Here is a 13,573-nt window from a genome sequence, read left to right as displayed (position 1 = left end):
TTGATTTTAGCTTCATGTTTTTTCCTTTTTTCAGACTGACTTCTTGCAGGTTGTCAGAGATCAGCTGTGAGTCTCTGGCCTCAGCTCTGAAGTCCAACCCCTCCCATCTGACAGAACTGGAGCTGAGCTACAACATCGTGCAGGATTCAGGAGTGAAGCTGCTGTGTGGTTTTCTGGAGAGTCCACAATGTAGACTGGAGACTCTGAGGTCAGACCCCATTTTTAGTTCTTTACTGAGATTAATAAATAAACAGACCTTTGTTGTGTTTCCTTATCTGAGTCAAGGGTCTAGTACAGAATATGTAATTATTGTACGGACTGTAAAGCTTCTATGGAAATAACATTTAGTGTGAGTAGGAGTAGGTACAGTCCCAGTAGTCTGGCACAGGTACTGAGTCGTCCCCCCATCTGACATCAGTCCTGTCTGCGTCCTTGTATCTTCCTCTGATAGCCACTGGGGTCTGATTCTTCTGAAGGTCCTTGGCTTTTCTCTTTACATTGTACTGTCCCAGACATTTGATGAGAGCATTTAACTAACAGAATCTTACTGTACCTATATTAATATGTAATCACATATCACCAATATGTTACTAGATCATTTGTTTAGAAGCCATTCACATACAGACCACAGGCTCACTCCACTGTAAATAAAACCAACCCTTTGCTCAGCGTTGACTCGTTGTTTTGCAGATTTCTACCCTACTGAAGTTTGATTTTACCAATATCTGTTATCTAGTTTCCTTTAGCACAGCTTCTTCATAGAGTTACAAACCACATCAGTCTGTAACTAAACTTGTTTCCTCTGCTGTGGAAAGTTCTGATCCTCCTTCCTTCTCAGCTGCTTTTCATTCAGGACTGGTCCTGATCTGGGTTGCTGAACTAGGAGGACTTCTTTCAGGCCTTCTTGCCTCTTAGCCTCCATTTCACTGCATATCAGGGTCCAGGGAAACACAGAGACAGAATTGTATCGTAAATAATTCATAATATATTAATTCTTTTCTGTTCTTACTGAATAGATTCTTTCCTAAAGCCTTTATAATGAAAGTGATGGTGGCCAAAATCTAGTCTGTGTTCTGTTTGTGTTTATCTGAGTTTATCAGTTTAATTCAACTCAACTTTATTTAGAAGATGACATCAATAAATGTTTTGTATTCTTTTATCTTTGTTTTATTCTTTATTCAGATTGGATTCCTGCAGTTTGTCAGAGATCAGCTGTGATTCTCTGGTCTCTGCTCTGAAGTCCAACACCTCCCATCTGACAGAACTGGACCTGAGGAACAACAAGCTGCAGGATTCAGATGTTAAGCTGCTGTCTGATCTTGTGGAGAGTCCCCATTGTAGACTGGAAACCTTGAGGTCAGTAGAGGGTTGGAGTCAGTCCATGCTGCTTTCAGCAGGATTGGACTAAATATAGTTAGTATCAAGTCAAAGATCCAATATTTCCTGTAAAGCTTCAAAAAACCAGCAGCTGCTGAGGTCAGCATTGGTGGTGGGGGTGCGTGATCTGATGACTCGTTCTTTCTCTTATAGCGTCAACAATTTGTTCATTTCAGTAGAATCATAGAGATATATCATAGAAATATGATGTAGATCATAGGTGACAGCACACAGTCCTGTGGAGGTCCAGTACTGAGGAACTGGAAAGGAAATGTGCAGAAATGAGTCTTCAAACATCACAAACAGAAGGTAGCTCGTTCATTAAGTTACAGTGAGGTGTTAAAGACCTTCTGAACTAAGCAAACTGGCATCATAAAGATGGATGAAGTGAAGACATTTAGTAATGAGGTGCAGTAATAAGTAGCTCTCCGGATCACTAACTACTTCTACAGTCTTTCTACAAGTTGAGCTACTTTTTATTTCCATTACATAATGAATCATATTATGTGGTGGAAATGGTTCGATCCACGTTATGGGTTTGTCATATATCTTATGTTAAGAATGTGAAAATATGACATGTATGTTTGGAGTTATGAGATAATCAGAAATGTTCTGACTAGTTGATGAAATGAGTTTTTAAATACTGATTTACCATCTGTGTTGTTTCGTCTTCTATCAACAGATGGAAGTGATGATGTTTGTAAAGGTCACAGTAAAAAGAAGATGATGCTTGATGATGATCCAGATGTTGAAGCAGCAGCAGCAGCAGCAGAGATGCTCTGACTGTAATTGTATGAGAGAGACACAAAGACTGGGTTTAATTTCTTTTGTTCTGTAATAAACACGTTGATGAAAAAGCTGATGTTGTTCCATATTTCTCAGTTGATCCAGTCCAGATGACTCTGAAGACCTGTTCACAGTAGTTGTTCTTTTAGTTTTAGGTGAACTGTCCCTTTAGAGGATACAAATATTTAGACAATGGTGGATATGAACAATGTTTATATGATAGAAACTGTATTATTATTCTGTTCTGGTAGAATTAAACCAAATCCATCTCTAATGTAGAATCCAGCCTTGCAGCTCTTTTCTGAGTCTTGTCTGATCTTTGTTTGTTCATCAGCTTCCTGCTCAGAACCACAGACATTTCTCATCACATATTAAAACTCAGACTTTCTCCTTCAACGTGTGTGATCTGTTCCTGCCTTTATTACTGAGCTGTTACTACTTTAAGTCATTTATTGTTATCAGACAAGAGAATTCCTGCAGATTTTCACATCATGTCCTGTTAATTAAGACCAATTCTCATTTTCCAACTTTACAGTCTGGGCCATGAGGCTTCATGTGTTCATTTCTATAGAATTAATCACATGGTGAATGGTGTTTGTTGTTTGTTTCCATTGACAGTTTTATAACCACTCAGATACTGTTGTTAACATGTTTAGTCCATAAATAACTTTATAAAATGAGCTCCCAGTTTTTGGTTTGTTGAACCCAGACAGGTCTGATAAATATTAAACCAGCAGGTGGTAAAACAAGTTTCCTTTTCCTGTGTCTCTGTGAATTAGTTCATACATTTCTCTACAAATATCTGATCTTTAGCTGCTTCATGCTCCACTATGTCCAACAGCTGCTCTCTGTCTGTGTCCAGCTGCTTCAGGCTCTTCATAACATAAGGTGTTGAAGTGAGGAGGCTCCATCTTTAGTTTCCCTGTTAGATCCAGTGATTATTTCCAGTCTGTGGTCGTGGGTTAGAGCTGCTCCTCAAACATTTGACTGTTTACTGTCACTGATTTACTTCCACTACTGGTCTGTGGAGACCAGCTTGTGCTCCCTCTGAATCTCCCTCTTTGTTCTCAGTTTCAATCTGCTCAGTGAAAAGTGTCAGAGAACAACCAACAAGGGCTCTGGTTCATTGAACACTTCCAGCTGCTCCTTCACACACACTATGTGACGTCCTTGACCGTCCACAGTGGAATAACTAGATACATCATGTGTGAGCAGTGTTGAAGGACCCCACTCCTGCTAAAATGTCCTGGCTAATGTCTGTCCATATGTTCTCACTCACCTTACCTGAATACTGCCACCTTGTGGGAGTTTAGTGTACTACTAGTGAACTCTGACTGTGGTCACTTCTGTTGGGTTGGAGATTATATTTGTCTCCACTGCAGCTTTTAAATAGAAACATCTGCTCTTTATTACAAACCTTATGTATTTCTACTGTCCTCAGTGTGTCATTAGTTTAGACTTTAATACTCAGACTCTTCTATTTCTCCACATGTTCACTACCTCCTGTGTCAATGACGATGTTCTTCGTCACATCACCTGCTCATGTTGTTTCTCCTGGGTTTCTGTGTTTTGTGCATGTTCCTCAGGTTTCTGTTCCATCTACTTGTGTTCAAATCAGCCTGGTTTTTGGTCCCTGAGGTGAACTTTAAATTGAAGTTTAATCTATTTATCTGTTCAGAACTGGTTCATCTGTCGTATAAAAACTAAACCACCATTATAAAAACTCATTGTTCATAGTTGTTCTGCTCGTCTGAAGTTGAAGTCAGAGCTTCACTTTTCCTTTATTTATTATATATGTAGAGGTAGATGCTAAGAAACCCCACAGCCTGTTGTATCTGGTAACAGAGTTTAAATACTCTGCTTTTCCTCCAACCGAGCGTGTCCATCGTTTTACCGGTTCAGCTGCCTGAGGTACTACTGGGTCAAATCTCATTATGTTGTACATCATTTCCTGGTAAGGTATGCATTGTTCCCTTCATTTCTGATGTATACATATCCTGATATTAATCTTTGACTTTACTTGACATGCAGGAAGTTGGAGCTGGGAATTAATCTTCTTGGGTGTTCTGGTCCCTTTTAGTGACGAGGTAGGTCGGTAGCATTCTTTTGTAAATGTGTCGAGCCTCCTTTATCACTTGTCTGTAGCCAGATGCTGATGTGTCTTTGTGTGTTGTCCTCCAGGTTAGGTAGTGTTCATTTAAAGCGTCCTTATTTATTCCCCTAATGGGAACCTGCTCCCCTCTACAGCCCAGTGATACTACTTTAGTTCAGTGCTATAAGTGTCTGAATCAGTGGAGGAGTTGTGCCGGTTTAATTCTAACATCCAGTCAGTCCAGTTTCTGTCAGGTAGTTTAACACGTCATGTTTACAGATCATAGGTTGATATATGAAGCAGAGTGTATGAAACATTCAGGGAGATGTGACACCTTTACAGAGAAACTAGTTCCTCATCAACACCTCTAATCCACATCTCATCTCCAGTCTCTCACAGAATAAAAGCTGACGGGTTCAGTTTGTAGCCTGCAGCAGTTTACAGGTTAAAGACAAGTGAGACACACTCATGTTTCTGTTTCTATCTTCTTAGTGTTGATCTACAGGGAAGCAGCAGAGTGGTGAGTACAACATGACTCTGCTGTTCTGAGTTTGTGGAATTAATCAGGATAAATAATAAGAGTTTGAATTTGACAGTTTTATAACTTGGGAGAGATGGAGGGAGAGATGTCACACTGATAACACACTGATAACAGACTGATAACACACTGATAACACACTTATAACAGACTGATAACACACTGATAACAGACTCATGTTTGGCAGGTTTCTCTCTCTGTCAGAGGAATGAGAAATACTAATCTGACTTTAACATGTGTCTGTGTCTGTGCTAATAAATGAATTATGTTCAACTGTCTGGTTGATTGTTTCTCACACACACAGCAGTTCAACTCACCTGGTTTCCTGCAAATAGGAAAACTTAATCAGTCTTAAGTCAGTACGGTGTGGCTGTCAGTGTGTGATGAGGACAGAGGCAGTTTAAAGTGTAAAAGAGATAAACGAGTAAACTGTCTGGAGGAAATGCACAGATGTAAAAGGTTTCCTTAGGGCAAACAGCCAAAGCCAAACAAAAATGTACAGGAGTGGCATCAATCGCGTGACTTAGTGTATATAACAGGTTGTTCTACCCGTCTGATCAGAACATACCATTCCTAGAGGAGTGGCAGAATAGTCCAAATGGAAAAAGAAACATTAACAACTACGTAGTTAGTTTTTCTCCACTTTGTGTCGAAGAAACAGAAGTTAGAAAAGCTCTTGTGTTGAATATACTAAACTAAGACAGGTGAGTGTTAACACAGTATTATTGTTGTTATTCCAGTAAAACCAGACGCTGTGGACTAAAAAGGAAAGAAGAGTGAAGTTGTTTAATTCTCTGTATTAGTTTGATCAGTGTGTGTGTGACATCTCACCTGTTTCTCAGTCTTTGACTCTTTTAACAGGTTTAGAGGCTAAAATAAAAACACTGATATACATTTTCGTGTTATCTTTGTAGCAATAAATTATGTGTTTATCACATTAGGTTTTCGATTTGTTTTAATTATTCCGGTAGTAGATTAATTGCAGAGACCAAGTGTTGGAGGTCAAGACTCTAGTTTGTACAAATGGAGGAAGAGAAGAGAAGGAGAGAGCAGCTGTTTTTTCTAAAGCAGGCTGAACTAATGTTAGTCTAACATTAGTTACTTCATTAGTTAACTCTAGTTACTTCACATTGACGTCATCGGGCGTCATGAACTCCTGTGAATTACAGACTGAATGTAAAATAGCAAAGCTAATAGATAGAGATGTTCACCCTGAGCCTGGTTCTGCTGGAGGTTTGTTCCTCTAAAGGGAGTTTTTCCTCTTCACTGTCTCCTGGTGCTGCTCAGTGGGGTTGTTGAGGTTTGTATGTCATTCTGTACACAGTTATATTTTATAATGTCTTAAACCTTAAACACTGTAAAGTGCATTGACATGTTGTTGAGATTTGGTGCTATATAAATGTGCAAATTTCTGAATTAAATTGAAATGAATTAATTCTCAACTTGTAAATTAAAAAAATACATAATTAAAACATTGATATTACTGCTTTAAATTCAATTCAATTCAGTTCAGTTTTATTTATATAGCACCACATCCCAACAGAAGTCTTCTCAAGGAACTTTGCAGTGTAAGGTTTGAGTCTAAGGTTTAAGGCTATGATGGTGCTTGATTATTAAGTGTTTAAATGTGAGGAGAAGTGTTTTAAACCTTATTCTGGATTTTACAGGGAGCCAGTGGGGAGAAGCTGATGTGGGAGAAATATGATCTCTTGTTAATTCCAGACCAGTTAAATAACCTCTTGATAAGTAAATGTATAACTAACACACTACAATAAACAGCAACATTCATATGTATTCTAGCTTTTTTCTAATCTCCTGAGACGACTCTCTGCTTAACTTTCCATGTTCAGTGTAGTACTCACCATGATACCAAACACCACAGTGACCACTTTAAACCCTTAAAATAGGCAAACTGACTGGTTTATTGTTTGAAGATGCCTGTGAAGCTAATTACAGGACACACTTTAGTTTAACATGTTTGTACAGAAATCTTCTGAGCTATTTTGTGATGATTTAATTTCCAATAAATTACATAAACTTACTCTTGAACTAAGACTTTTAAAGACCACTTCTGTTTTCTACATTGTGAAGATGAATCACTCACTCAAATTAAAATATTCAGTAGTGGAGAGAAAAAGAAGTAGTTTTGTGGTCGTGGTACTGGGTTTCTGTGCTGTAAAATTACTAAACTATACATCAACTATACCGGCACATGAACTGTATGAAATAGGATTTTTTTATTAAATTGGAACCATGTTACATTTAAATTAAGTCATATGCAGCTTGTCCTTTGTATGTAACTGATATTATCATGCAGGGGCTTATTTATGTATATGCACATTCCACTGAATTGTGTTTATTCATATTTAGTTAAATATAATAAATCAGAACTGTTTCATGCCAGTCTTGTAGTTGCTGTTTTTGGACATGGCTGGTTTGGATCAGAACACAGTAAGTAAATGAGACTTGAGAAAGATAAAGTATTGGCATTTTCCTTGTGAATACAGATTATTACATTACATATTTAATTCTAAATTTGGGAATAATAATATGCAGGTAACAATGTATGGTGCTTACTGTGATACAAATTTCACAATATGATTTATTGATCTGTTAGTGTTTAATTGGTCCTTCATGTTCATCTTCATGTTCAGCTTTCTACCAGCAACACAACTCATAAAGGTGAGATGTATAGTATGTTGTGTCATCTTGTTTTAATCAAACAACACATATTAGCCCAGAGGTTTAATCTTTGTGTTGCTGGCTTCTGTTCTGTTTTCAAAAAATAAAATTAGGAAAGAGAAAGTTAGATCCTCCTCTTGATTCAGTTGGATCAGTCAGTCACCAGCTAGTAAACGACAGCACAACACTGAACTGGATTCAAAGTCAGGTACTGTAATTACAAGGCAGTTTATAATAGATTAAAATCTTAACACAGTAACATTTAGCTTCAGCAGTACAGATCTGTTTTCTGTAATTAGACCACATCTATGCTTCATGGTTGTTATAAGTTGTGTCTGAGTTCTTTCTCTCCACCTTGTACATTACTGCCTGAATAGTCTAATGACACACTGGTGCATGTACAACAAGAAAAATACTTGTTGATTTTGTAATGTACATTTACTCTGACAGAAAAAGCCATACTGAAAAAAGTAAAGAAACTAATGAAAAAAATCAACTGCAGTTTGAAAGGGGAAGACAATGCTTTCAATGCATTTCTGAGGTAAGTATAAGTATTACATGTCTTTTCATATCCTTATTTTGTATGGTATATTGTCTCATTCAGTCATTTGTCATTTTGACAAGCTGCCAGTTCCAAGTGGAGTGTTGGCACAAAGTAGCAGTACCATTCATGCCAGAGATGCAAAACTCTGACCCAAGTATCTGTGCGTCTCAATGGAACTGGACCCAGTGTAATCTTCTTCTGTTGGAATCCATCAGTTTTATGCTTAGATTTGTTAAAGTTTCATTTCAGGACAGGAAGAACAGTTTAGAGATAATAGTAATAATAGTAATATCTAAATGATGCTGCAGTCTTAGTCTCTTAGACTAATGGACAAGTTTTGCCGAAGGACTGTCATGTAACTACATTCAACAAATCATAGTCTATACTTGTGACAAAAGACTAAATAAAACTAGTTTGAGTACTTTGAGAGAGACCAAAATCAAGTGCTACTAAATTAGCTTTCATTTAAAAGTGTAATCAACTGTAAAATGAATTGCCATTTAAATAAAAAGACCAAAAATCATGACAATATGAAATACAATTGATTTAGCTTTTATTTAAATTCTTATTGATTAAATTATTATGTTTCAGCTACCAACATGCTATTTAACCCTACCTGATGCAGTGAGTAGCTTCTCATTTTCAAAACAACTACACATCCTGTGGCCGTGGAAAATATGTAAATCCATTTAGAAGGGTCAAATTATTGACATGAATCAAGCAAAGAAAACATCTAAGGAGATTAATGAAATTACTAAAACAGGGTTAAGAACTGTCCATTGCATTATTTAAAGTGTTGGAGAAGACATTGCACAGCGGGAATAAATGTTGTGCATGGATTGATTAAAATAGGAGCACACTGGTTGTTTGACATGCCACATCCATAAAAAAGAATATTGTCATTACTTATGTTCGGGTCTACCCCATGGACAAAGTAATGTAGTATTTGCAGTTCAATTCAGTGAAGAATGCACAGGAGAGACTAAACAACAGCTTCACAAACGTGTAGCACAATGCAGAAGAGTCAGCTTTTCAGGACGAGATTCAGCAAACCATCTGCATCTGAATGAGAAAAGCTACTCTTTTGAAGATAGCAATGTTCTCCCTCTGGATAGAGAAGACAACTGGACAACGAGGTGTGAGGGAATACATTTAGCCTACTGCAAGACTGAGTGACCCTTATTATATAGAGGAGGTGGTCTCATGTGGTCACAGTGACACAAATAAAAGCCAGGGGAAAACTGATGACCATCAAGTGTTAATGACCACATTTATCTTTAACAGGACTAAAATCTCTGAACTGGACACAAACAAGAGCGAGCTTGTCGGTGTCTTTGGTAAAACTGGGGCTGGAAAGAGCTATCTGATAAATGCCATCATTGGAGAGAAGAATCTTTTGCCCTCAGAATGTATCAGTGCATGTACCTCAGCCATGATTAAATTGGAGGCTAACATGCACAACTTAAAGTATGAGGCAGAGATTGAGTTCATTACAAAAGAGGTAAAACAGCTTGTTTGTTCATGTTTAGTTGATGCTAGTTGTCAATTTATAAATGCAGTAAATACCCTTTATGTGCTATTTAAACTAACTAATTAAAAAGTTAAATGTTTTTGTGTTTTTAGGAGTGGGAAGAGGAATTGAGCTATGTTTTGGCAGATACTGCAGATGAGGAAAAGAAAGACAGCGATGATTATAATGACACTGTTGAAAAGTTGTCAGCAGTGTATGGAAAGAATTGGGGAACTATGTCTCTTGAAGACCTAATGAACAAGAAACATTTCAGAAAGATTCCTGAATTTCTGAATTCTGAGAGTAAGATTTTACCATGTAAATCAGTAAGTAATTCATACATACAAATGTATCATACATAGGAAAATTATTACATTTAAAAAAACATAACTACATTGTACTGTAATATGCTGGCACTGACTCTGACAAATGTTTGCCTCCCCTGAAATGAAACTGCTCCCCTCTCTGCCAATTCGCAAAGCTGGAAAACACCTAGACCATATTCTGTCTTACTTTTGATTTATCAATTGCAGGCTAAAGAACTATATGCAAAACTTGTCAAATACACAAGGTCTTCCACAGAAGAGGAAGAAGGTGAGGAAGAAAAACTGTATTGGCCACTAGTGAAGTGTGTGACTATCAGGGTTCCAAGTTATGATCTCCAGCATGTCACACTTGTGGACCTTCCTGGAAGTGGGGACCTTAACAAGAGCAGAGACAGAATGTGGACAGGGGTAATCTATTCACATTCAGTTGCTGATTTATTATAAGTGTATTTTATGCTAAACTGTAACCTGTTCCTACAAATAAATGATACAGTGCTATTTTTTTCTATTTCTGCACAATAATGACCTAATCCAGATTACCAGGGACTAGATAAAGAGAACCCAACCCAATTTATGCAGTTTTACACATTTGCGTGGGATAAATTTATGTGAACCTCCATCATCAGTTGCTTTAAAGAGTAATTTTGAGTCAGGTATTTCAGTAAATAGGGTTAGGAGGTCCTGATACGCTTAAGGAAGAAATGTAGGTTGTTGCTGTCAATGCCTGACAACACAGGTAGATGGAAGTAATAAAGAATATGTTGATGAACATTCTCAGTAATTAAGGTAAAGTAATCCAGAAGGTGAGTCATGACAACTGGAATGTTTTACTATTCATCTAAAAGTGAAACACCTGTTTGCTGGAGTTTTCAATCAGGTAAGATGTGTGCATTTTCAGTACAAAACACTGAAACCGATAAAATGACTTGGAGGTGCAAACTTAGTGTTACCACCATTGATAAAAGATTATATTTACTTTTCAGGCAAGAGGAGTAGAAAAAAATCCAGACAAACAAGCTCCCCATACTAACATTAAAAGACCGAAGTGTATTTCCTTCCTAACTTCCCAAGAAGTGAAGATGCTGTGAGCCTTGAACAACTGAGACTGCAAATTGTTGGAGAAGTTCAGAAGATTGAGAAAAATCTTCCTATGATCACTAAGCTAACACAGACCACCTTTGCCCTGCTCACAGGTGAAAATGTTGTTCTTAGTTCATCTATTTGTCTAGGTAAATGTAATTATTTGTGTCAATAGTATCTTGGTCAGTTTTACGCATATGAATTGTGCTAGTATAAAGATGGTTTTTATGTCTTCAGCCACCATTAGATATATTTTGGCAGTTTATCTTTCAGTTTTTACATTAAACAACTTATAACAAATGTTCAAATATATATATTCTAATATTCTGCTATGTGTGGTTTTTCAACACAGACCATACATTCTTCATTCGTTCAGGAAAAGTAGCTGAAGTTCTGGAGCTGTTCCGGATTTATGACCTTCAGGTAAGTTATTTAAACAAATTGGTACCTGAACATACTAACATTGGGAATCTTAGGTTTACCACACAAAGAAATGAAAGAGACACATTATTATACGTTTTTTTTTTGCTGTGACCTTTACCATCCAGGCTGAAACAAGTTCTGTTCTCACACTCAAGGATCAAATTGATGTTGATGTGAGACGTGCTGCTGTCCTTCAAGCTCTTCCTGCATATCTGCATGAGGACGACTCAACATTTCTTAAGATGTGAGATGTAAGTTAGCACATTGTTTATAGTTTAGGCAACAGTTCATTTATATAAACAAAGGTCATTATGCTAAAGAATAACGTGCAATAGGCCTGGTGTGATTAGGGCACATCATTAAACCTTCAGATTTTCATCACATTCAGATTAAAGTTGCATTTAATTATCAACAAGAGTGTTTTTTTTTCCTCATTAATTGGACTAATCCACCAACCTGGTTCATGGACTGTTTAACTAAAAGAGTATAATGTTATGGGAGTTTCTGAGGATTTGTTTACCCAAATGAATAGAAGTGATTGGAAGTCGTGCTTTTCCTTCATGCAAGTACTTTTACCTAATTTTTACTTATTTAATGTGATCAATATGGAGGCATTAATTAGATGTTTATACAGTATGAGAGGATGTGGGAGATGAGCAACAATTTGTGTGTTGGGTCACTAAGGTAGTTAAGTAAGGTAACCTTATTTTCTCTTCTGTTGTCACAGGTTGAACAACCAGACACAGGTGACCAGTTGGACTCCTCTTAATCAACTCCACCTCCAGCAACATTCTTCTCTCCAGATAGGATTTCAGTTGTGCTTGAGGGTAATGTAGTTGTTGATTGCACCACACTGGCTGATGCTTTTGTAATGCTTTTGGCACTCATTTATGCCCTGCATCTGAGCTACCCAAATAAGTTGGCCAACACATTTAACTTTATCCAGAATGTGTTGATGGGCCTAGATGATGGGAAGTTAAGGCCCAGGGTGCTGAGTCTTAAAAAGGACCTTTTATCAGTGGAGTAATCTGATGTGACTTTATTATCTTGAAGATTGTACACATGTACTACAGTCACCTTTGTAATATAGTTAACAATTGAAGTATTTTTTGTGATTTGATCATTTTTAAATTAGGTAAATGTGAAGTTTAGCCATACTGTAGTATGTAATTACATTGATCACTGTGGGTTAATATGTAACACTTAGATATGTGTTAGAAGTGTTTACAAGTATTTCTTGCACTGTTTTATGATGCTATTTTGTCATGCATGTTTGACTTGAGTGAAGGTTACTTAATAAAGAAGTAACTTGTTCTGAAACGGCCTATTATTCTGTTGTGTAATCTACTGTTAAAGTGTATGGGTTTAACAAATTGAGTTAAAACTAGTTAAAAAAAAACTTATGTAATCAGTTTCAAAATAAATTTTAAGTATTGTGTTTTAATTTTTGAGTTTTAGTTAAGCAAAGCTTTAAGTTAGAGTAGAGTGCATACAACTTTATTTACCATGTACGCTTTACTTGAAAAATCTATTACTGAGCAACTAATTATTTTTTGTTACTTGTAATTGATATGTAAGAGTTAACTATACTTAAATTAGTTCCGTATTCTGTATATTAACTTATCGGGTTTTACAGTGCTCTTTTGGTCTACACCTCCCGCCTGGCAGCTCCAACATCAGCATCAGTTTACCAATATGTTCTCAATCTCTCCTTTGAACATGTCCAAACTACCTTAATCTGGCCTCTCTTACTTTATCTCTAAAACATCTGACATGGACTGTCCCTCTGATGTATTATTAAACTACGTTCCTGTGAAGGCTGATGACTCATCTGAGATTAACAAATTAGAGTCCTGCTTGTCAGCGTGAAAAGCTGGATGTCACATAATTTCCTGCTCCTTAATCCAGATAAAACTGAGATTCTGGTCATCAGCTCACCTTGACATCGACATAACTGTGATCAGTTAACCTTAACTTTTGTCAATGGTGTCACAGAGCCTGACAGCCAAAAATCTTGGGAGTCCTATTTGATCCTTGTCTCTCTTTTGAACACCACATTAAATATATTACTAAGATTGCCTTTTTTTACCTACGAATCATAGCAGAGTTCTGCCTGCTCTGTCCATGGGAGAAGCAGAGACAATAAGATTTAACAATAAGAATAATCTAACCCCCTGTTTTTCTCCCTCAAGCACATGAGCACATGAGGCTGTGT

At 37.0% G+C, this 13,573-nt stretch overlaps 3 protein-coding genes across 9 annotated transcripts in view; all 3 read left to right on the top strand.

The window, feature by feature from the left end:
• Nucleotides 1–13,573, top strand: part of LOC113163505 — a 1,294,879-nt gene that overhangs the window by 79,754 nt on the left and 1,201,552 nt on the right. The window contains exon 2 of the mRNA XM_033326712.1: nucleotides 4,645–4,775. The gene's annotated coding sequence lies outside the window, so the exon portion shown is untranslated. The remainder of the gene's footprint in view (nucleotides 1–4,644; nucleotides 4,776–13,573) is intronic.
• LOC113163522 (NACHT, LRR and PYD domains-containing protein 12-like) overlaps nucleotides 1–13,573 on the top strand; it is a 428,332-nt gene that overhangs the window by 4,581 nt on the left and 410,178 nt on the right. Inside the window, exons 5-6 of the mRNA XM_033326781.1 lie at nucleotides 35–208; nucleotides 1,183–1,356. Coding sequence (XP_033182672.1) covers nucleotides 35–208; nucleotides 1,183–1,356 — 348 coding nt within the window. The remainder of the gene's footprint in view (nucleotides 1–34; nucleotides 209–1,182; nucleotides 1,357–13,573) is intronic.
• Nucleotides 5,357–12,499, top strand: LOC113164445 (nuclear GTPase SLIP-GC-like). 7 transcript variants are annotated; one of them, XM_033326822.1, is made up of 11 exons: nucleotides 5,357–5,497; nucleotides 7,198–7,475; nucleotides 7,589–7,683; nucleotides 7,926–8,016; nucleotides 9,304–9,520; nucleotides 9,643–9,855; nucleotides 10,063–10,263; nucleotides 10,839–11,048; nucleotides 11,288–11,358; nucleotides 11,514–11,609; nucleotides 12,086–12,499. In XM_033326822.1, the coding sequence occupies exons 4-8, from the start codon at nucleotides 7,958–7,960 to the stop codon at nucleotides 10,941–10,943; spliced, it is 795 nt and encodes a 264-aa protein (XP_033182713.1). In that variant the 5' UTR covers nucleotides 5,357–5,497; nucleotides 7,198–7,475; nucleotides 7,589–7,683; nucleotides 7,926–7,957; the 3' UTR covers nucleotides 10,944–11,048; nucleotides 11,288–11,358; nucleotides 11,514–11,609; nucleotides 12,086–12,499. The 7 variants fall into 7 exon arrangements, with proteins under 7 accessions (XP_033182713.1, XP_033182711.1, XP_033182714.1 ...); XM_033326819.1 differs by having other exon boundaries at nucleotides 5,358–5,497; nucleotides 7,198–7,244; nucleotides 7,448–7,475; nucleotides 7,589–8,016; XM_033326820.1 differs by having other exon boundaries at nucleotides 7,198–7,683.

Source organism: Anabas testudineus, chromosome 2, assembly GCF_900324465.2.
Source record: "Anabas testudineus chromosome 2, fAnaTes1.2, whole genome shotgun sequence".
Lineage (NCBI taxonomy): Eukaryota > Metazoa > Chordata > Actinopteri > Anabantiformes > Anabantidae > Anabas > Anabas testudineus.
This window is presented reverse-complemented; position numbering and strand designations above follow the sequence as displayed.

Excerpts from the sequence above, each read along its gene's own strand:
- LOC113164445 (XM_033326822.1), top strand. The coding sequence starts at position 7,958 with ATGAAAAAAATCAACTGCAGTTTGAAAGGGGAAGACAATGCTTTCAAT. Across the intron at positions 9,521-9,642 it reads TTGAGTTCATTACAAAAGAG|GAGTGGGAAGAGGAATTGAG; the intron begins GTAAAACAGCTT and ends TTGTGTTTTTAG. Across the intron at positions 10,264-10,838 it reads GAGACAGAATGTGGACAGGG|GCAAGAGGAGTAGAAAAAAA; the intron begins GTAATCTATTCA and ends TTTACTTTTCAG.